Source organism: Rhodnius prolixus, unplaced genomic scaffold, assembly GCF_049639745.1.
Source record: "Rhodnius prolixus isolate KJV_2025 unplaced genomic scaffold, Rpr scaffold_13, whole genome shotgun sequence".
NCBI classification, from domain to species: domain Eukaryota; kingdom Metazoa; phylum Arthropoda; class Insecta; order Hemiptera; family Reduviidae; genus Rhodnius; species Rhodnius prolixus.
The window spans coordinates 370744-394058 of NW_027411583.1; the positions used below are offsets into that span (position 1 = coordinate 370744).

The 23315-nt window shown below is 30.8% G+C and overlaps 1 protein-coding gene across 1 annotated transcript; it reads left to right on the forward strand.

Annotated features, from left to right (window-relative positions):
- The first annotated feature begins 8283 nt into the window (after nt 1-8283).
- Nucleotides 8284-22751, forward strand: LOC141447832 (luciferin 4-monooxygenase-like). Its single transcript, XM_074115709.1, has 10 exons — nt 8284-8482; nt 11740-11947; nt 15494-15651; nt 16897-17048; nt 17947-18106; nt 18204-18387; nt 19110-19201; nt 19630-19857; nt 20499-20658; nt 22288-22751. The coding sequence occupies exons 1-10, from the start codon at nt 8354-8356 to the stop codon at nt 22422-22424; spliced, it is 1608 nt and encodes a 535-aa protein (XP_073971810.1). The 5' UTR covers nt 8284-8353; the 3' UTR covers nt 22425-22751.
- Nucleotides 22752-23315: the final 564 nt, after the last annotated feature.

Genomic DNA, 23315 nt, shown 5'->3' on the forward strand with positions numbered 1-23315 from the left:
CGAAATCCAGTGAAATTAAAGGAAGATTTCTACTTTTTTCAGTAGTTTTTACTTCTTGTTTTTCAAAATAGATCGACCCATGATTTACGATCTTGCATTGTTCTTAAATTAAATATCTAATGCAGAAACTGCTACTTTCCTATGAAATTAGGTGACTATTTGTACTTTATCCACTAGTTTTTACTTCTTGTTTCTCAAAATAGATGGACCCAAGGTGTAAAATCTGTCATTGCTCTTGAAATTAACTATCAAATTAAGGAAATACAGAAATCTACTTGAAATTATGAGACTATTTCTACTTTTTTTAATGGTTTTTACTTCTTGTTTCTCAAAATAGATCGACCTAACATTTGCAATTTAGCATTGCACTTAATATCAATTATCAAATCGCCAAACAGCAGAAATCTATTGAAATTAGGTGAGTATTTCTACTTTTTCCATTAGCGTTTACTTCTAACTTTTCAAAATAGATCGAACCAAGATGTACAATCTAGCATTGCCCTTAATATTAACTATCAAATACAGAAACAGCAGCAATCCAGTGAAATTAAAGGAAGATTTCTACTTTTTCCATTAGTTTTTACTTCTTATTTCTCAATATAGATCTACCCAAGATGTGTAATCTAGCATTCCCCTTAATATTAACTATCAAATACAGAAACAGCAGCAATCCAGTGTAATTAAAGGAAAATTTCTACTTTTTCCATTAGTTTTTACTTCTTGTTTCTCAATATAGATCTACCCAAGATGTGTAATCTAGCATTCCCCTTAATAATAACTATCTAATGCAGGAACAGCAGCATTCTAGTGAAATTAAAGGAAGATTTCTACTTTTTCCATTAGTTTTTACTTCTTATTTCTCAAAATAGATCGACCTAACATTGACAATTTAGAATTGCACTTATTATTAATTATCAAATTGCCAAACAGCAGAAATCTATTGAAATTAAGTGTGTATTTCTACTTTTTCCATTAGCATTTACTTCTAACTTTTCAAAATAGATCGACCCAAGATGTGCAACCTAGCATTGCCCTTAATATTAACTATCAAATACAGAAACAGCAGCAATCCAGTGAAATTAAAGGAAGATTTCTACTTTTTCCATTAGTTTTTACTTCTTGTTTCTCAATATAGATCTACCCAAGATGTACAATATAGCACTGCCCTTAATATTAACTATCTATTGCAGAAACAGCAGCATTCCAGTGAAATTAAAGGAAGATTTCTACTTTTTCAATTAGTTTTTACTTCTTGTTTTTGAATATAGATCGACCAAACATGTACTATCTAGCATTGCACTTAATACTAACTATCAAATGCACAAACTGCAGTATTCTATTGAAATTAAGAGAATATTTTCACTTTTTCCTTTCGTTTGGACTTCTAAGTTTTTAAAATAGATCCACCTAGCATCCACCATCAAGCATTGGCTTTAATATTAACTATCAAAAGCAGAAACAGCAGCATTCCAATGAAATTAAAGGAAGATTTCTACTTTTTCCAGTAGTTTTTACTTCTTGTTTCTCAAAAAAGATCCACCCAAGATATACAATCTAGCATCGCCCTTAATATTAACTATCTAATGCAGGAACAGCAGCATTCCAGTGAAATTAAAGGAAGATTTCTACTTTTTCCATTGGTTTTTACTTCTTATTTCTCAAAATAGATCGACCAAACATTTACAATTTAGCATTGCACTTAATATAAATTATCAAATTGCCAAACAGCAGAAATCTATTGAAATTAGGTGAGTATTTCTACTTTTTCCATTAGCTTTTACTTCTAACTTTTCAAAATAGATCGACCCATGATGTGCAATCTAGCATCGCCCTTAATATTAACTATCTAATGCAGGAACAGCAGCATTCCAGTGAAATTAAAGGAAGATTTCTACTTTTTCCATTAGTTTTTACTTCTTATTTCTCAAAATAGATCGACCAAACATTTACAATTTAGCATTGCACTTAATATAAATTATCAAATTGCCAAACAGCAGAAATCTATTGAAATTAGGTGAGTATTTCTACTTTTTCCATGAGATTTTGCTTCTTCTTTTTCAAAATGGATCGACCCAAGATGTACGATCTAGCATTGTTCTTATAATTAACTATATAATGCAGAAACAGCAGCAATCCAGTGAAATTAAAGGATGCTTTCTACTTTTTCATTAGTTTTTACTTCTTCCTTTTCAAAAGCGTTCGATCCAAGATGTACAATCTTGCATTGCTCTTAAAATTAATTATCAATTTAAGGAAATGCAGAAGTCTACTTGTAATTATGAGACTATTTCTACTTTTTCCACTAATTTTTACTTCTTGTTTCTCAAAATAGAACGACCCAAGTTGTACAATGTTGCATTGCCCTTAATATTAACTATCAAATGCACAAACAGCAGAAATCCAGTGAAATTAAAGGAAGATTTCTACTTTTTCCAGTAGTTTTTACTTCTTGTTTCTCAAAATAGATCGACCCAAGATGTACAATCTACCATTGCCCATAATATTAACTATCTAATGCAGGAACAGCAGCATTCCAGTGAAATTGAAGGAAGATTCTTACTTTTTCCAGTAGTTTTTACTTCTTATTTCTTAAAATAGATCGACCTAACATTGACAATTTAGCATTGCACTTACTATTAATTATCAAATTGCCAAACAGCAGAAATCTATTGAAATTAAGTGAGTATTTCTACTTTTTCCATTAGCTTTTACTTCTATCTTTTCAAAATAGATCGACCCAAGATGTGTAATCTAGCATTCCCCTTAATATTAACTATCTAATGCAGAAACAGCAGCAATCCAGTGAAATTAAAGGAAGATTTCTACTTTTCCATTAGTTTTTACTTCTTCCTTTTCAAAAGAGATCTACCCAAGATGTACAATCTTGCATTGCTCTTAAAATTAACTATCAAATTAAGGAAATGCAGAAATCTACTTGAAATTATGAGACTATTTCTACTTTTTCCTCTAGTTTTTACTACTTGTTTCTCAAAATAGATCGACCCAAGACGTACAATGTAGCATTGCCCTTAATATTAACTATCAAATTGCCTAACAGCAGAAATCTATTGAAATTAGGTGAGTATTTCTACTTTTTCCATTAGCTTTTACTTCTAACTTTTCAAAATAGATCGACCCAAGATGTACAATCTAGCATTGCCCTTAATATTAACTATCTAATGCAGAAACAGCAGCAATCCAGTGAAATTAAGGGATGCTTTCTACTTTTTCATTAGTTTTTACTTCTTCCTTTTCAAAGGAGATCGACCGAAGATGTACAATCTAGCATTGCCTTTAATATTAACTCTCAAATGCACAAACAGCAGAAATCTAGTGAAATTAAAGGAAGATTTCTACTTTTTCAATTAGTTTTTACTTCTTGTTTTTCAATATAGATCTACCCAAGATGTGTAATCTAGCATTCCCCTTAATAATAACTATCTAATGCAGGAACAGCTGTATTCCAGTGTAATTAAAGGAAGATTTCTACTTTTTCCATTAGCGTTTGCTTCTAACTTTTAGAAATAGATCGAACCAAGATGTACAATCTAGCATTGCCCTTAATATTAACTATCAAATACAGAAACAGCAGCAATCCAGTGAAATTAAAGGAAGATTTCTACTTTTTCCAGTAGTTTTTACTTCTTGTTTCTCAAAATAGATCGACCCAAGATGTACAATCTAGCATTGCCCATAATATTAACTATCTAATGCTGGAACAGCAGCATTCCAGTGAAATTAAAGGAAGATTTCTACTTTTTCCATTAGTTTTTACTTCTTATTTCTCAAAATAGATCGACCTAACATTGACAATTTAGCATTGCACTTATTATTAATTATCAAATTGCCAAACAGCAGAAATCTATTGAAATTAAGTGAGTATTTCTACTTTTTCCATTAGCATTTACTTCTAACTTTTCAAAATAGATCGACCCAAGATGTGCAATCTAGCATTGCCCTTAATAATAACTATCTAATGCAGAAACAGCAGCAATCCAGTGAAATTAAAGGATGCTTTCTACTTTTTCATTAGTTTTTACTTCTTCTTTTTCAAAAGAGATCGACCGAAGATGTACAATCTTGCATTGCTCTTAAAATTAACTATCAAATTAAGGAAATGCAGAAATCCAGTGAAATTGAAGGAAGATTCCTACTTTTTCCAGTAGTTTTTACTTCTTGTTTTTCAAAATAGATCGACCCAAGATGTACAATCTAGCATTGCCTTTAATATTAACTATCAAATGCACAAACAGCAGAAATCCAGTTAAATTAAAGGAAGATTTCTACTTTTTCCATTAATTTTTACTTCTTAGTTTTCTTAATAGATCGACCCAAGATGTAGAATCTTTCATTGCTCTTGAAATTAACTATCAAATTAAGGAAATGCAGAAATCTACTTGAAATTAGGATATTTTTTCTACTTTTCCCAGTAGCTTTTACTTCTCGTTTCTCAAAATAGTTCGACCCAAGATGTACAATCTAGCATTGCCCGTTATATTAACTATCAAATGCACAAACAGCAGAAATCCAGTGAAATTAAAGGAAGATTTCTACTTTTTCATTAGTTTTTATTTCTCGTTTCTCAAAATAGTTCGACCGAAGATGTACAATCTAGCATTGCCGTTAATATTAACTATCAAATGCACAAACAGCAGAAATCCTGTGAAATTAAAGGAAAATTTCTATTTTTTCTTTAGTTTTTACTTCTTTTTTTTCAAAAGAGATCTACCCAAGATGTAGAATCTTTCATTGCTCTTGAAATTAACTATCAAATTAAGGAAATGCAGAAATCTACTTGAAATTATGAGACTATTTCTACTTTTTCCACTAGTTTTTACTACTTGTTTCTCAAAATAGATCGACCCAAGACGTACAATGTAGCATTGCCCTTAATATTAACTATCAAATTGCCTAACAGCAGAAATCTATTGAAATTAGGTGAGTATTTCTACTTTTTCCATTAGCTTTTACTTCTAACTTTTCAAAATAGATCGACCCAAGAGGTACAATCTAGCATTGCCCTTAATATTAACTATCTAATGCAGAAACAGCAGCAATCCAGTGAAATTAAAGGATGCTTTCTACTTTTTCATTAGTTTTTACTTCTTCCTTTTAAAAGGAGATCGACCGAAGATGTACAATCTTGCATTGCTCTTAAAATTAACTATCAAATTAAGGAAATGCAGAAATCTACTTGAAATTAGAATACTATTTCTACTTTTTCCACTAGTTTTTACTTCTTGTTTCTCAAAATAGATAGACCTAAGATGAACAATCTAGCATTACCCTTAATATTAACTATCTAATGCAGAAACAGCAGAAATCTATTGAAATTAGGTGAGTATTTCTACTTTTTCATTAGTTTTTACTTCTTGTTTCTCAAAATATATCGACCCATGATGTACAATCTTGCATTTCCCTTATTAATAACTATCTAGTGCAGAGTCAGCAGTGTTCCATTGAAAACAGGAGACAGTTTTCACTTTTTCCAATGCTTTTTGCTTCTTGTTTTTCCCGATGTATTAACCTTAAGTGTACAACTTAACTTTGGCCTTAATATTAACTAACAATTGTAGGAACAGCAACATTCCAGTGTAATTAGGAAAATATTTCCACTTTTTCCACTGGTTTTTGTATATCCAAATAGTTCGACTCAAAGTGTACAATCTAGCATTGGCTGCAATATTTACTAACAAGTACAAAAACAGCAGCATTCGTGTGATATTTGGAGACTATTTCCACTTTCTCCAATGGTTTTTACCTCTTGCTTTTCAGAATAAATTTGCTCAATATATATAATCCCGCATTGCCCTTAGTATTAACTATCAAATACGGAAACAGCAGCATTCCAAATGTAATTGGTGATTGGAGAGTAATTTCCACTTTTTCTAATAGTTTTTATTTCCTATTTTTCAAAATAGATCGACCCTAAGTGTACAATCTAGCATTACTTTTAATATTAACTATCTAATACAGAAAAACTCGCATTCTTGTGGTAAAAAGAAAAGTAAAGTAATCGCCTATTTTTTCAGGCGGTGCTTAACGTCCAACTTCCAATTAGGTGTCGTGGCCGGAGGCGATTAGCAAACATACTACTTTATTGTAAATTTCTTTTATTCAACTTTAAATAAAATCCAAGGCCTTCGACCGGGAATTGTACCCAGTACCACAATACATATTAGCTTCGCAGGTCTCGCCTCTAACCGCTCGGTTACTGTGGCGCCCGCATTCCTGTGGTATTAGAATAGTTCACTTTTCCCAATGGCTTTTACTTCTGGTTCTTCAAAATAGATCGTCCCAAAATGCACAACCATTGGCCTTAGAACAGTGTTCTTTCGTCACAGATACACTGTGCAGCACCGATTTGAAACTGGTATCTCCAGGTTGAGTTTGTTTTCCACTGTGCTTAGCCAGTCCCTTCCTTATTTAATCTTATTGCTTCATTTTTTGTAATAAGGGAAAATTAACATTTTTAGAGGGAAAATTTATAAACTGGTGATTCTTGGGACCAGGCCTTAAAGAAGAAATTCGCGTCAAAGCTCCATACACAATGAAAGAATGTATATATTAATAATCCTGAAGCTACATCGGGACTGTTTGATAAAGATAGATGTATACTACGACGAGGAGGATTATTTGTTTGTTATCGATCGAATAAAAGAACTGATTAAGTACAAATTATTTCATTTAAGTATGACCATATAGATTTATTGTCTTTACGTTGTGGCAATAGTTTGCCAGATCCCGAACATGTTGAGATTCAATATTACCAGTAAATAATGTATCGTTAGTGACCAAGCTTTAATATCGTATTTCTAATGTTTGAGGCTGAAAATTAGTTTTTACAGGAAAAAGTTCCAAATTTATTTTTCATTTGGGTTTGTTTATTATTAATAGATTTAAAAACGTACATAATTGCATAATTATTTAGCTATATGATGTGCATTAAATTTTCCTTAATTATGCAAAACATTTATCAAAAAACTACATATTATTGTCTTATTTAATAATTTTTATAATAATCATCACATTTATTTATAACAATAATAATTTAGTCACCTAAAATAATGAACCGCTAATAATAATTTATGGTAAAATTATCATCATACTAAAAAATAATATTTTATTTAAAACATTTCTCTGATGATTATCATCAAAAAAATCATAAATCAAATAGCAATATAAATTTACATTGCATTTTTTATCCACATTTAACTTTTTTTATTACTTTATGAACGGTAAATTTTTGCTAAACTAAATGGGCAGACGCACTTTTACTGTATCACTCCTCAACATTGTAAAAATAATCACTAATTTTGTTTTGCAAGCCGTTTTATTTTTTCAACGCGTAGATTCCATCTCGGTCCTTCAAAATATTGGTAATCTGCGTTTTTCCAACTCCAAACCTAATTGTACATAATTAACTTTTTGTTAGAAATTATGCAAACTCACAGAATAATTGAATTTCTTAGAAAAATAGAACAAACCTTTCGGCAAGTTGACGATGGCTCGATATGGTTTTTGCAAAATCTTCCAACACATTTATTTTCTCTTATAGAGTTAATCACTTTCGTTTGAGAGACATATCGGAAAAAATAGTATTGTTCTTCCAAAGTAATATAATTATTTTATTATTATAATATATAATAATTTTTATCACCGCATCAAACGAACTTTTAATAATAAGGTGATCGTTGGTGGGAGGTGTAACATATAATCCGTTCCCCAAAATCAATGTCCGCGGTCGCTATGTTTGTAGAGTGACCGTTAGACGTAGGTTCTTTTATATAGAAAGTATATAGGGGAAAAACGGGGAAATCCAAAAACTGCCCGAAAATGGAGGTGGTCGCTAGTGAGAGTGTCTTTTATGGGAGGCTCGACTATAGTAGTTTTATAATTTATAGATAGGAATTAAATTTTAAAATTAATTTTATAACATTAGAGGAATATTGATTAAGTTTGTCCATTTTACTAATTAAATTTAATGTTTTTTGTCAAAATTCTAAATTTCTTCACTTAAATAAAATTTTTTGAGAAGAAATCGTGTAAATATTCATACCAGATATTTTTATTTTATAAATTTGGTTTATGACTTTCAAAAAATAGGTGCGAAGTCATGTATCTTATCATATTTGTTTACACATTTTAATATTCTTAGTAGTGTGATATGATGTAGCTTAAGGAAACAAAAATGTAGGTTGTAACTTTAGTGTAAATAATCTTGCATTTAGTTACTAGCGCTGCTGTATTGAAAGAATAACAGTATAATAGATCCCCACTATACACTGTTCATTCTCTTAAAACGGCACAATTCAAAAAAACCAGTTCAGATAGAAACTGACGTTTATTAAGTATGTCCAACATGGAAGAAAAAGTCCACTACATCTCTGGACCTCCCTTGCAACCGCTAGATGCTAGAGTCAGTGTGGCTGATGAACTGTTTTCTGCTCTTAAAAATAACAACGGTGATGTTGTTGCGCAGGTAATTTTCTAATTAATTTTTTTATTTGATATAAAGTTTGCAAATTAGGGATCAATAGAAAATAGAAATTTTAAGATCCATTAAAAAAAAATTAGAGTGTTGTGGATATGTATGGAATGGGTGTCTATTACTTCAAATCGAAAAAAATGTGTCCCAAATTGAGAAAGTCTGGTAAGTTTTTCAGATACCAACTTGAATCTATTCGAAGATTTCGTCCAAATTCTAATGTTCTCTATTTTATTATATTTTTTTTTATTTTACAGTCTATTAGACTATTCAAATTATAAGAGAAATTCCAGTTCTAAGACAAGATTAAATGGCTTAACTCGCCTACAACTTTTACATGAATCCATTCGTTCTACGAGTATGCTTCTAAACCAATCTCTAACTTAAAAGTAGTAAGCTAGCCAATTAGCTTATGCAATGCGACCCTAAGAATTAGTTGAGACATAGTCTAGCTCTAGTTGGAGGAGCCATTACCAATCCTGTTTGATTAGACTAAGTCAGCCTGGAGAGATACTCCTAGGTAAAGCTTGAAAACACAAGATAGTTAGTCTGGTTGTTCGACAACGATCGAACGAATGTCCTTCCGGTTTTGTTGGAGTATTACTACTGCAGGCAAGCCGCTGACTCTTCCAAATACTTACCACTACTATAGAAAGCCACTTGTAGCAATGAACACTCACACTCACAGAGGGATAGGAAAAATAAACTATTTGAATAAAGCTACAGTTGTTAACGCTAATTAATCTGAATAAATTTAATTAATAAATTATTTCATACATTTATGGACAAGCAATCATGGGCCGCAGACAAGAAAACTCGCAGGTCAGTAAGAGGAAAACTTGGCTTTTCTACAAGTAGTAAAACTGTACACCAGCAAGTGCCAACTCTAACTGACAACATAATAAATAAATAATCATTTCACAAATAAACACACAGCTGTTATTTAAACAAAAACAGCAACTTGTCCAACTTCCACTACTCACTGTTACAGTATGAACACTTATCAGTTGCGTAGTACTCGTCGGACGTAGGCATAAATATTAATAACATGATACTCTTTACGTAACTGAGAAGTCAATGAATTTGCTTTTGTGTGGAAAGAAACTTGTTGATTTTTTTATCTTTGCGATGGTGAAAACAAAATACGAAAATTTTTATGTAATCATAAATTTTCAACTAATCGTAGCTTATTGATATACATATGAAGTCAATAAGCCTTCAAAAGCACTAATTTTTTTTAAAAAAAAGCCTAAAAAAGAAACTTGCAGAACTCCAAACCGACAAATCATCTTTATTATACAAATCAAATTTCGTGTTTGATATACATACATATGTACCTGTTTATAAAGGGATTAATCATCTATCGCATTCGTCATAAAAACATCAAGAGCCAACTCGGATCCTTGCAAATTGGGTACTACCTAAAGTCGGCAAATTCATAGAAGTAGATAATTGGGGACGAAATAAAAACAAATTATGCTATGTACCTCTCCGTCATTAAACTGGAAGGCCATTTCAAAGTGCACGGTAATGGTTTGCGTTCAAGGAAGACCTGTTATTTGTTTTGTGCCAATTTTTAAATAACATAGTTTAGGTTCAACATATTTTTTACTTTAGTCTTTAATTCTAAGGCTATAAACATAGGAAAGCTATTGAAGTCACAAAAAATAGTAGATGTAAAAATAATAATTCGTCTTTATTCGAATACAAAACAAATGAAAAACAAAATATTAACATTCTTCATTTTAGAAGAATAATCCATGACCGTCTGAGGGAAAATTAGCAAATATATAATAGATATGTTGTATAACAGACAAATAATATTGCTTGGTTCAAATATTTAAGTTTACGGAACTTTTTCATAATTTTGCAAAACATGTGAAAAATATAAATAACGGAAAACATTAACAGGCTCAGATTGAAGATTTTACTGTTCTTTTAACTTAGCAATGATTTTGTGTACATCTTTTATTACCACTTATAATAAATATGCAAAATTAGGATATTTAGCTTAGTATTAAACTTTCTGTCCGCAAAGAACTTTCTTACTGAAAAAAAAATTCTAATTTATAATTTTAAATTTTATTTATACAATCTACTTCATACTTTTTTTAAATGGCTTTCTATAATAACTGCTCCTTGAGCAATTGCAAAAATACCGTAAATTTACAGGAATAGGTCTCTGTACTTTAGCGTGAGGACAGAGTCTAGAACTTACAGTATTACTTCTTGGAAGCGCGGTATATCCAAATTTTTCTCATAAGCTACAACATAATTTCTTCTTTAGCCACCATCATTTCTCAGGTCTTATCTTGGGGTCTTTGTATTGGCTTTCATTTCGCCACTCCTCTGTTATTTAACAATTTACTTGAAGGAAAAATCTAAAGAAATGTATTTCTAATTTCGGAAGGAGCAAGTCGGTTGCGCATAATTAATCTCAGCTCGGGATTTATTACAATCATTCAATAAACGAACGAATTCAGTGACTACTTTCAGTAATCAACAAAATTAATGAAATTGTAATTGATCAAAATCAAAATATGAACTGTGTTTTCGACTACACACAAGGAACACAGTTCTACCTAACGATTTAAAAGAAATTTATGGTTTTACATTAACTGTTTAACATTAACATTAACTCTAATCTCAAACAACCTCCCGCAGAGGTTATCACCGTGCGTTCTTAACAGTAAATCATATGGGTTAGAGTTTGAATTTTCTTTTTAATTTGAGGCGCATCAACATTTGAGATGATGAACGTCCAGAACCTATTTCAGTGTTTGTTAGAAATTTTAAAGTATTAATATCTACATATAATCTTAGTTGCAAACTTGAGTTTACTATTGCCACACCTACATTTGGTTTCTAGACGTAAGCCACGTCAATGTCTAAAAAAATCAACATCTTTACGTTTATTTTTGTTTTTGTTTTGGTGCATTTGTATAAAGTAAAGATACTTTGTCCTATTTATTGCAACCACATCTGGACTGTCCTTGTAACGCCCCATTACGAGTTACTTATAAGGCCTTACATCACTTTATGGGTTTCTAATTGTAGCATATTAAAGCGTTTATTTAGAGATTTAAAACCACTAAAATTAAGAATTGACTGTGGCAAACAAAAAACTACGTTGATTTTTCTTGGTTGATTTAAAAAAAAAGTACGCAGTCACAGTTGTGTTGTACTTCCTATGACTAATATCATTTATTGAATAACTACTTAGAACTCTAGAAAGTGATTTGTTTTTTCAGAGAGAAGCCGAAACTGGCCGCGAATTGACTTATAAGCAGTTAAGGAAAGACTCCTTATCTTTAGCACAAGGGTTGAAAGCTGAAGGAGTAGGCGAGGGTACGGTGGTATCTGTCGTTACATTCAACAGCCAGGAAGCCCAATTGTTCGTTTTATCTTCAATTCTTGTTGGAGCCACGGTTGCTCCGCTAGATTCAGCACTCACAGTAGGTTAGACATTTCATAATTTTTTAATTCTCAAAATATACATATATGTATTTATAAATTCAAGGCGCATCAACATTTGTCTGTGGTCACTATTGGTTTGGTTCTCTTGTCGCAGACTAAACTATCCATCGCCGAATAGGGAGTTGAAGGGTACCTTGGAATAAAATACCTGAGGGCAATCAGCTGATAGCGAACCTGGGAGTTCTTCACGCCTCCAGCTAATTCCTTTTTTCGTTCCAAAGTAACTTGTTTTCTACCATAACAACTTCATATTCAAAACAGTTTTCTAGCGCGTTTAATTTATCTTTTTTAGTTTAGTAGTTTCCAAGAAAAACAATACCGAAACAACATTTGCTTACATGATGTAATTGTTATACAAAGAAAACTAGAGGGTTCTTAAGTGAATTAAAAATCCGAGGTCAATTATTCATCTTATGTAAGTGAAAATCATAATTTTGTGATTTGCTTGTTTGTTTTATATTGTAGTGTTAGTTATTACTATTGATTGTGGTAATGTTCTTATCTATTAATTAGTCCAGCTATTAGTGCCTAAAAAAAGTAGAAATATTTCATCAAATGAATATATTTGCTTAAAAATATAGAGTTAATCTAGATTTATTTTATTTTTTTTTGTCAAAGTATGTTGCATGTTGTTATTTATAAATAGCAGTATTCAGTGAATGGTCGTCACGCTACGCAATAGGAAGTCTGCTCTTTTCGAATAATATATCCTTTAGAATTGATAACCTTGATTCTAACTAGCAGTTAAGAAACAATTCAGATAATACACTCAAAATTACGTTGCACCTTCCTCATGACCACTTATTCAGGTCTATCATTAATGATGTATTGCAACTGTCATTGACGGTGACTTTTTTTTTTAATGGTGTACTTTTGTGAGAAATACTAATTTATGTCTGAGATTGTTTAGGTATTGTATCTAATCTATCGCAAAAAATTGTTGAACGTTATGTTTGGTACATACATATATACAAAGATCTTTTTTATATTAGCCCTGAACAATGGATTGCAGGCCCAGAAGTTTTTTAGCGATTCTTTCAATTTCTTCGTTCTGTTTGATGAATTGTTTCTTGGAATATTTATTGTATTATTTTATTAATAAGCGGTAGATTATTTAGGATGATAGGTTAAAACTCTAAAAATTTTGCTACCCAAATAACCATCTATTGAGGCTTCTTTTAGAGTCATAATGATTTAATTTATGTAGGCAGACGTATGCAATGTATTTCCTGTGATAATGATTGTATGTAGTAGGTTGCTAGAAGTTGTCAGTAGATAAGCCAACTAGTTGTTCACACCAAGTATTGGACTGGGATGTGGCAGAAAAGCCAAGAATTATTTATTCCACTTGCCCGAAAGGATTATATTATTAAATGTTTAATGTTTTGCATATTATTTGCTCTCTTGTTGTTGAGTTTTGCTTACATAATAATGTGTTGCAATTAAATATCACACCTGTACTTTAAGAGCATTGTTGTTTTTTAAACATTCTAGTCACATTTCTTACCTATTAAAGCCACTGACTTGTATTTGTACCATATCGGATGTGAATACGTTACTAATTAGCTTCCTTTTATCTCGCAAATAAGTTTTTCTCCGTCAGGTTTCCTGACTACAACTACGTGTTGGCATAAAATTATTATTATTATTTCATTACATTGGTTTTTGATCAATATGCAATAAAAATTTAGAAAATTTGTCAATAAGCACTTTTGTGAGATTACTTTCTGGATACTTTTTTCAATAACTATCTTAAGTGCGCAACAATTTGGGCTTGTCGAACTCTTTCCATTTTAATGAAAAACATTAATTGGCAATAATGATGAGAAATATGGCAGTTTAAATCATGAAAAGGAGAGTGCCAGATTAACAACTAAATGACTGAAAAGATAATATTTTCTTGTACTATTTTTTTGTTGGGTGTGCCAGTTCTCATTTCAGTTTTAGCCACCCGGATTTGATTATTGTTCATCTTAACAAGATATTTTTTTAAATTATGGAATAGATAGCTCCATGTCCAACCCCTTTACTATTAGACCAGAGATATTTGCAAATGGGTTCCCTCTTGATGTTTTTGGTAGAACGGCTTGAGCCACCAGATTTTACACCTCTTCTCCGACTGCTTATCCATAAGGCATGCATGCGTAAGGGCTTATTAGCCAACTTATCTGAAGGAAGTTCCTGAATCCGAAACCTTAGTTCTCGTCTGGTATCATGCAATGCATCTAGGAAGAAGTCCCAGGTCAAGGAAATAATTTATTACAAGTATTGAATAATTTAATAAAAAAAATATATCTCTTTTTTTAAGTACATTTGAATATGAATGGTATTGTTTTTCTTTAAAGCATCTTTATCAATGGAAACTTAAAGTGGCAAGAATTAATGATGGAAATTAAGAAAACATTCCGGTCATACGATAGATATTTTATATATGAGCCGTTTATTTTGAAAGTGGGGCAAGTTTATTTTTGAAAAAAATGAAGATAATGGTAATTATAGATAAAACTTAGTATGATCTTTTTATCTGTAAACAATTTAGAGTGAAAAAAAATTCAGAATCCTAATATTTGGGGGATGGAAGTTTTAGCTCTTAACAATATTGTAAATATGTTTAATTTGAAAATGGTGCAAGTCCATCTTAGGTTGAAATTATTTAACCGTACAGCAAAATTTAACTCCGGTTGCTGTATGGTCAAGCAAATGTGATGGTTTAACATCATGTCTTATCTATCTATCTTTGATATTGGTAATCGGTGATTGTACAATATTTCATAAAATTTATTATTATTTAATAATAATAAGTACTTTGTGCTCGGTGAACGAAAAAAGTTTCATTATTTGAAAATTAATAATGGATTGTGGTTTATTTTATAAAAAAAAAAAATGGCTGAAACCGATTACAACGGTAATTATAACTCTGATGCATCTAAAAGTGAATTTGGTAGGTAACAAAAATAATATAAAAATACTTTTCTGGGTAATAACGCCATTTCAATAAAATCCTCATTTGCAAGTAATTTTATTATTTTTATTATGTTTGTAGAAATAAGACCCATGACAATCGATAATAAAAGAAGAATCTTGGAATCAGAATCTGAATACGAAGGCAATTCGGACCAAAATGATCCAAAAAAAGAAGAATAGTTGAACTATTGATTAGTATTTTGTTTTTATTGTTAAAAAAAGACATACGACTGAAATATTATCCATTTAAATCAACGATTACAATAATTCATTAATTTTGAAAGTGAAGCAAGTCCATTTAGTTATAATAAAACCTTTATTTTCTTAGCCAGCACTATAAACACTATTGGATTATAAACTTACATTATCTAACACCACAAAATCAAAAAATATGTCAATTAATATTTACCAATATTTTTAAATTTATTGAAACGCAAAACCTTAAATATCTCGAAATAACAAAAAATGGACTTGCCCCACTTTCAAAATAAACGGCTCATATGTACATATGTATCACAAATTCTAATAATTAATATTTATTTAAAAACCATAATTTTTTTTCAGATGAAATTGGTCATTTCATAAAATTGATAAAACCCCAAATTATTTTCGCTGAAGGTGATGAAACAATAAATAAAATTGAACAGGCATCTAAGTTATTGACTTATGCACCTAAAATAGTGGTTATTGATGCTCAGAAACCTTCTCATACATGTTTCCAGGTATTTTTTATTTAATTTTTTTTTTTTGCATGAGTGTCTTTCTTACCCCTTGAAGTCTCTCTATGGCGAACTCTTACTACCGAGTTAAGAGAAGGGGGCTGCTACAATTGCAACAGTTGTGGAACTACTTAAAGAATAAATTTTACTTTGTTTATAAGAAAACAGTTTCTTAAACCAGTATCAGGGTGTCTTGCTCATTGAATATTCAGGTTGCCAAAATTTGACGCCTTGAAGTGAATTAAAATAATGGCTAGTATTATTTTTATTTTTCATTAGCCTCCAATATGAATAAATTTAATTGTAAAATAATTTAACTCCTCAATAGTGCTTATTTCTATGTCAAGTTTAACTTATTGTATAACTCGGGATTCCCGAATGGAATAGGTCAGCATCATTTCTCTGTGGCCTGCAATATTTTTTCCCCCTGAAGGAGGAATAAGATAAGAAATCTGTGTAGGTTGCAGAGCTCATTTCGCTTCTTCACCCAAAGAGAGAACAAATGCTCTACCGAAAAAAATTCAAAGAAAAGGTTTCCTATTAACACTGGTAACAATGTTTGAAGATCAAAAGTAATATTCACCACAAATAATTTTTTTTTAATCTAAGAAAGACGGAATGATGTTCCCACGCTCAAAAAAGGTTTCTTTCAGCTCAAAATATATTTTACTATTGTGAATAAAATTAGCTTAGGTTTATAGAAGAAAAGGCGAAGGTCCCAGAGTGCTGATGCCTCTAGTTGCCTGTTTTACATTTAATATCTTCTTAAACCTAAGTTTAAATGAATTCTTACTTTTTTATTTTTTTACTTAAAGTGCGTATTTACTTAAAGTGATATTTATCTGAGGTTATTGGCTTACTATTATTTAAATTATTACTTCGTTATACTAAGGCAGCTGTACTTTACATCTGTTTAAGTTGAAACCTGGATTGGAAAAGGTTTATTACAGTGCAACTAAGAAAAAAATTTGGCAAACTGGATTTTGTTAGATTTCTTCCTTTATGAATTTTATAAAATGAATGTCTTTAAGAGAAAATAGGTGAGGAGTTTCGATTTAATATTGATCAAAACTTTATTTCCTTCAGCGTTATTAAGGTGTTTTCAAAATGCTTCAAGTTTTTAGAGTTTCTCTTACTTTTAAGATCCAGTATTGGAACTTCATCCTGGAGGTTCTCGGACCTGGAGTTGTCATTTAACATTTTTCTATTAAAAAATTAAATTGTTTTCTAACGTATTTTTACTTTCAGGATCTAAAGCAATCAGAATGTGCTGACTTTAAACCAGACATTAAAAATGCTGAAGATCATGTTTCATTCATACTACCCACGTCTGGAACTACTGGTTTACCTAAAGGGGTCATGATGTCGGATTTATACATAAGGAACCTTGCATTTCCGCTGTGAGTATAAAAATATTCATTATTAGAGCATTTTCCTGTATAGGATGTCGCTTGGTAAAATTTTTGTATCAATCTTTTGCTGTTTTGTTATTGCAGATTTTTTTAAAGGTATTGGTGCTCGTAAAGTATTTTTAGGGTAAAGTACTGTCATTTAATGGATCACATATACCCACAACATTCCAGTCTAGCCCCTTTACACAATCCTCAAGTAGGCAGCTCTGTAGATTGGGTATCTCCTTTAAATCTCTTGGGAAAAGATTGGTCCCTAAATAAATATTAAAATCCGGCGTTTGTTTCAATTTTAAACATTTTTTTATTAAAACAATTACTTCTCTTTCTGAGTAAACTGTGAATTTAAGGAGAAATTTCACTAGATCATCATACTTTCAATGTAGCAAAGAAAAGATAATAATTAAAAAAAAAAAGTGTGTGTAACGATCCTTTGTTGCAATGAGGAAACATAGAAACCTCATTTGAGTTCCATCTCTTTCTGGCCATTTCTTCAAATGTATCATATTTGTGAATCTCACCTAGCGACATCCTTTAAACTTGACTGCTTAAAGAAATCATTAGTGTACACTGCAATCATTAGTCCTGTATTCGTGTCCCAAAATAAAAATGAAGTATTAAAATTCCAAACTTGTATAATAATAGCTAAATATTTGTAATAAATAATCGTAGATTATTGAACATTGGTAGGATCCGCAGTGCTGAATGTCGTTTTTAACCGTCACAATTTCTGAAGATTGATGTAAAACTGAAACCGGTCAGAATTAATTAATAAAAAGACGGATACTAACTACAAGATTCTTAATGATAGCAATAATATTACTCTTTTATTGTATAGTGGATTAAAAAATACATTTTTCATTCTCCCAATAAATAAATTATTTCACAGACCAGAAAATGTTTGCTTATCAATACTTACCTCATCGCCACTATTTTGGGTTACTGGAATAATCACCTTGATCAGTGGTATAATGTCTGAATTCACAGTTACATATTTGAGACGCCCAGCCAAGGAAAAGACGCTGTTAAGCCTAATTCAAGAGCACAAGGTATTTATAAAGTTCCATTAGTTCAAAGCTTTTTATTTAAGTATTGTTAATAAACGAAACAAAAATGCTTTATTATTATTATTATTATTATTTTTAGATTCAACTGTGGGTAACGGCACCAACAGCTTTACAGGGAATTGTAGCGTTGTCAAATAGAAATACATATGACTACACCAGTTTGAAGATGATATTTGTGGGCGGAGCTTGTCTATCTACACAGAGTATTCTACGAATTCAGGATGAAATATTTCACCACAAAGTTCCCATCATGCAAGCTTACGGTACGATTAAAAAAAATATACATTCTATATTTAACTCGTTAAACGTCAATATAAATTAATAATTCCAAAAATTTCTCGCTTGTAAAACATAAATGATAGAGAAATATGCTACTAATATATGAAATAAAAAATAATCGTTACGAAATTAAATAATAATAATTATATTAAAATAATTTGTAAGAAGATTAATTATTCACAAAATCTTAGATAATTTTTTTTTTTTTTTTTTTTATTAGCTTATAGAAAATACATTTCATAGATAATTTACATAAAAATACTATGTTAGTTAAAGTTAAATTTATTTTTCTGATGATGTTCCTTAATATGGTGAAGTTGAAAACATGAATCCGCAAAGTCCTGAGTTAAAATTTATCAATCATTATTATTAACTAAAATTAATAGATATTAGTTGCAAATTATTCTTGACTTTTCTGCGTCAAATAATTTTTAGTAGATAGTAACTATAACTAATTTTAGTTAAGGAATTATTTACAGAAATAATTGAAAGCCAATGGATTTACTTATTATTTGCACCTTCAGGTTCCTAATCTGGTTCAGTTATTAGCTATAATTACTTTTTACTCAACGTGAGCTCTATTTTAAAGAACAAAAAGTCATAAAAAGAAGTAAAAAAAATTGATTTGTTTTTTTAAATGAAAAACAATGCTTTTTTTAAACACCAGCCATATACACGCTATATTCGCTAAAATGTTTATTTATAGGAATGACAGAAGTCGGTATTATTTCATCCAGTAAGGTTGGCTTCAACAAAGTTGGCGCAACAGGTCTACTGGCAAAAGGATGCAAATGTAAGGTAGGAAAAAACAGAAAAAAAAATCCAATTTTGTACGTTATTGATTGTTTATATTTGATAGATTACAAATTATTTGAAGCTCAAAAATAGGAATTTAAAAAAAAAATTGGAATTACAAACTCACCTACTGGAGTTATTGAAAATAATAATTCTGTGTAGATATTTCACAGCTTTAATAATTTCCCTTCTGGTGATTATTTGAAATAGGCTAAAATCAAGATCAATGTTCTTGACTGTATAGTTTAACTCTTTGAAGCGGGTTTTTCATGCACTGTGTCTATCTAGTGAAGAACCCTTCTTATATGTATAATACATATACATTTATATGTACATTCATAGCGTACGCAAAAAATATAATTATAGTGCGCTACTGCAATTTCTTTTACATCCTACAAGTAAAAATATTAATTGCCTATTCAAAATTTTAGATTGAAAATTTAGAAACTGGTGATCCTTTGGGACCAGGCAAAAAGGGAGAAATTTGTGTAAAAGTTCCATACGTGATGAAGGGATATGTAAATAATCCCGAAGCTACAGCTGCACTTTTTGATAAAGATGGATGGGTCCATACAGGAGATATTGGATACTACGACGAGGAGGGTTATCTGTTTGTGATTGATCGAATAAAAGAACTGATTAAGTACAAATCATATCATGTAAGTTTGATCACATATATATTATTTAGTCATTAAAGTAGCATTAATTTGTCAAATCTAGAAATTGCATAAACTAGAGCCCGTTGAAAAGTAACGGAGTTTTGAATTTTATCTTTTTTAACTTCCGGAAAAAACATTAAATATCCAGCATATTGAAGTCCCTAATGCCAGAATTCCATCTTTCTTTTAGCTCGAATTTTGGCCCTAATTTGAGCTAGAAATAGTTAGGAAGCGCTTAGGAGTCAAGCGAGACTTCTAAAAGATTAGTGAATTAAAAGAAGGGACGCTTTCTGTGATTTGAAATAGCAAATCGTAATTCTGTTATTTAGAATTTCTTAATTGAAATGGGCGAGTGCTTAGAAATTGTTACGACTGGGCATGTGAAGAGGGTTTTCTCGCAAATGTCTACTGAAATAAGTAATTGGATCCGTCTTTTTATTGTTTTTGCTGCTTTTGATACTCAGCAATTGACCACATAGCATTTCGGATGTTATTCGACAGCCTTCAGTCTAGAATGAATCCTGTCGTTTAAAAAACAAGTTTCAGAAGTGTTAATTGAATGTTATTTTGGGAAAACTACAAAATGGATTCTGATATGATCTCTATACAAGTTGAATTAGTTACACTAAACAATTCCGCAGATATCACCTACTGAACTGGAAGATATTTTGCGAAAACATCCAGCTGTTAAAGAAGCAGTCGTCGTGGGAGTACCACATCCTACCGATGGAGACCATGCAGTTGCGTTTGTCGTTTCAAACAAGCCTGTCTCAGAACATGAACTAGTGCAGTATGTTGCAGGTGAGAACTTATTTTTAGTTATGAATGTGTGATTATTTTTTCTTACTTTATTTCTTCTATGTAGCGATCGATAAAATTTTCGATAATTACTGTTTACCAGAAATACATTTTTGCAATTATTACTTACTTTAATAACTGGCTCTATACAGTCAAGGGGGGCCCCTAACAATTCCTCCCCATGTATCTTTGTCTTAAGATTTTCGATCACTCCTATTGTAGGCAGATCATCTTATAAGTCTTTACTCCAGCATTTTCTCGGGCGTCCTATTTACTCTTTCCGGGAATACTTTTCTTGTTATTTTCTTGCCATCATCTCATCTGGTAGTCTTTCTACTTTTCCATTATAGCTTATTCTTTAAATGAAGCGAACTGTATTATGTCTGACCAGGGAATTGATCAGCTTCACTTTTGGTCTGTCTTGATAAAAGAGTCGAGTTGAACAACTTTCGACAAGAGGTCGTAATATGTCTTGTGCCCACCCATTATTCTTCTCTTTATCTCATCAGTAACCTTGATTTCGCTGTTTATTTCAGCTCCAAGGTATGTGAAGCATTCGACGGCACAAAAAGTGTAATTCTTGATGGCCAGACTGTGCAGTTTTCTCCTTGTTTCGAATCTTGACACCACTATGTATTTGGTTTTCGACTAACACAGCCTAATATCCTTAATTTCGTGGACGGAGACGACTAGCAAACATACTTTACTGTAAATTTCTTTTATTAACCATTAAATAAAATCCAAGGCCTAAGACCGGGAATCGAACCCAATTGATAGTTGGACGTTAAGCCCCGCCTTAAAAAATAGGCGATTACTTTACTTTACTTTTACATTACTATCTTTAATTTCTCTCTCAAGGTCAGTAAAGGCTTCTTTTAGAGCTTTTTCATTTCTTTCCAAAATACCGATATCATTAACGTATCTAGAAAGTGATATGACCTGCTAGCCAATTTTCCTTTCAGCTCAATTTTCGTGATAACTTTGTGAGGATCAAATTAAATAGTATCCCTTTGCCTCACACCAGAATAAATTTTCTTGCTTAATACTTTAAAAACACGCTAACTACCGGCGAGAACCAAGAAGCTACGATATCTGCTGATATTTCACCTTGAGCCTGATACGATTAATTATCTTAATATTGAATCACTTTCTTACGAAGAATTCGAAGATGCCATGACCTTTTGAAGAATAATGTAGCTACTGGAAAAGATGATATGTCGGCAGAAATGCTCAAGTTTGATGGTAAACACCTGAGTCATAGAATTAATATCTTAATTTTTAAAATATGTAACAACGAAAAAATGTCAGAGTGTTGGTGTTCCAGATGATTAATCCCCAATATCCCTTTTTAATGTGTTTTATTAAATTTTAGCTATTATTTTAACGAGTAGACTTTAGATTTATTTGGAGCAAATTTTACACGGAAAATAGAATGCCAACAACCACAAAATGTTAAGGCTAGTTTAAATAAAGTAAGGAAAAATTGGGTCTTTTTAAAATAATCTTACAACTTTATTTGGAACAATTTTATAATTTTGTTATCGAAAATCCTTAAAATTAAAATGTTTCAGTTGCTGGATAGATTTGTTGACTATATTACTGGTAATATTTTCTGATTTCATTTTTTTACAGAAAGAGTAACTGAGACTAAACAGTTAAGAGGTGGCGTAAGATTTGTGCAGGAGATACCTTATACCCCCACTGGTAAGCCAAAGAGAAAAACCCTGAGAGACCAACTAATTGAGAATTCATCAAATAAAATATGGTAAGTGTTTTCATTGCACTCATAATTTTGCACATAATGCTTTTTAGTACCATTAAATTACTTTGAAGGTTTAAATGACTTTTTAAAATAATAATAATTTAAAATAATAAATATAATAATATTTAAAATAATAATAAGTAATAATGACTTTTTAAATTAATAATAATCTGTATTTTTAAATATTCTGCCTTCGTGTATATTCACAAGTTAAAATTATTAAAAATAAGGAAAATTGTTATTTAAAAAAAAAATTGTACCGTTCTTTAATGATCGTTGCACTCGAACAGAATTAAAAAAAAAAATTAAATACAATAGTTACCTAAACTTAATAGTTACTTTAATTTCATTGTAATAAGTAGGAAATCAAAGAATGTTAAACTTCTTACATTAAAGTGTCGTAAAGAATCGTTATTTTTCGTAAAAGAAATATTTCAATTAATCCTAAGAAAATAAAGGGTTGTTATTTTATTTAAATTGTTAGTTAAAAATCAGACTCTGGAAGAAAGAATTAGCCCACAGGAAAAGAAAATGTAATGAATGAACAAAATAATTTATGATCTAATATGTATTACTATTATTCTCTTTTTTCTTATTTTTGTAATGTATTTATTACTTGGTATTAATTGTGTGCTGTTTGATATAAATGAATTTCTTGTGATAATGAATAAATAAATTTATTTTATTTTACCATCACAGTTTATTTCTAGGGCGCCCTTTTTTATTGCGATCAAATCCCATCTTTACGCAACAGTTTTGTGTAAAGGGAATTATCTTGTGATCATCCATTTTCGCTGCTTTCTACAAGTTTCTCTTGCATAGCTCTGGAAGATCAAACTCTTTTCATAAACATTTATCAAGGAACATATTGATGAATAAACGAGGTTAACAAATGAAA

Bases quoted from the DNA above. Each gene is read 5' to 3' on its own strand.
- LOC141447832 (XM_074115709.1), top strand. From the start codon at position 8,354: ATGTCCAACATGGAAGAAAAAGTCCACTACATCTCTGGACCTCCCTTG. The intron at 17,049-17,946 runs GTGAGTATAAAA...ATTATTTCACAG, and splicing joins AGGAACCTTGCATTTCCGCT to ACCAGAAAATGTTTGCTTAT. The intron at 19,202-19,629 runs GTAGGAAAAAAC...TCAAAATTTTAG, and splicing joins CAAAAGGATGCAAATGTAAG to ATTGAAAATTTAGAAACTGG.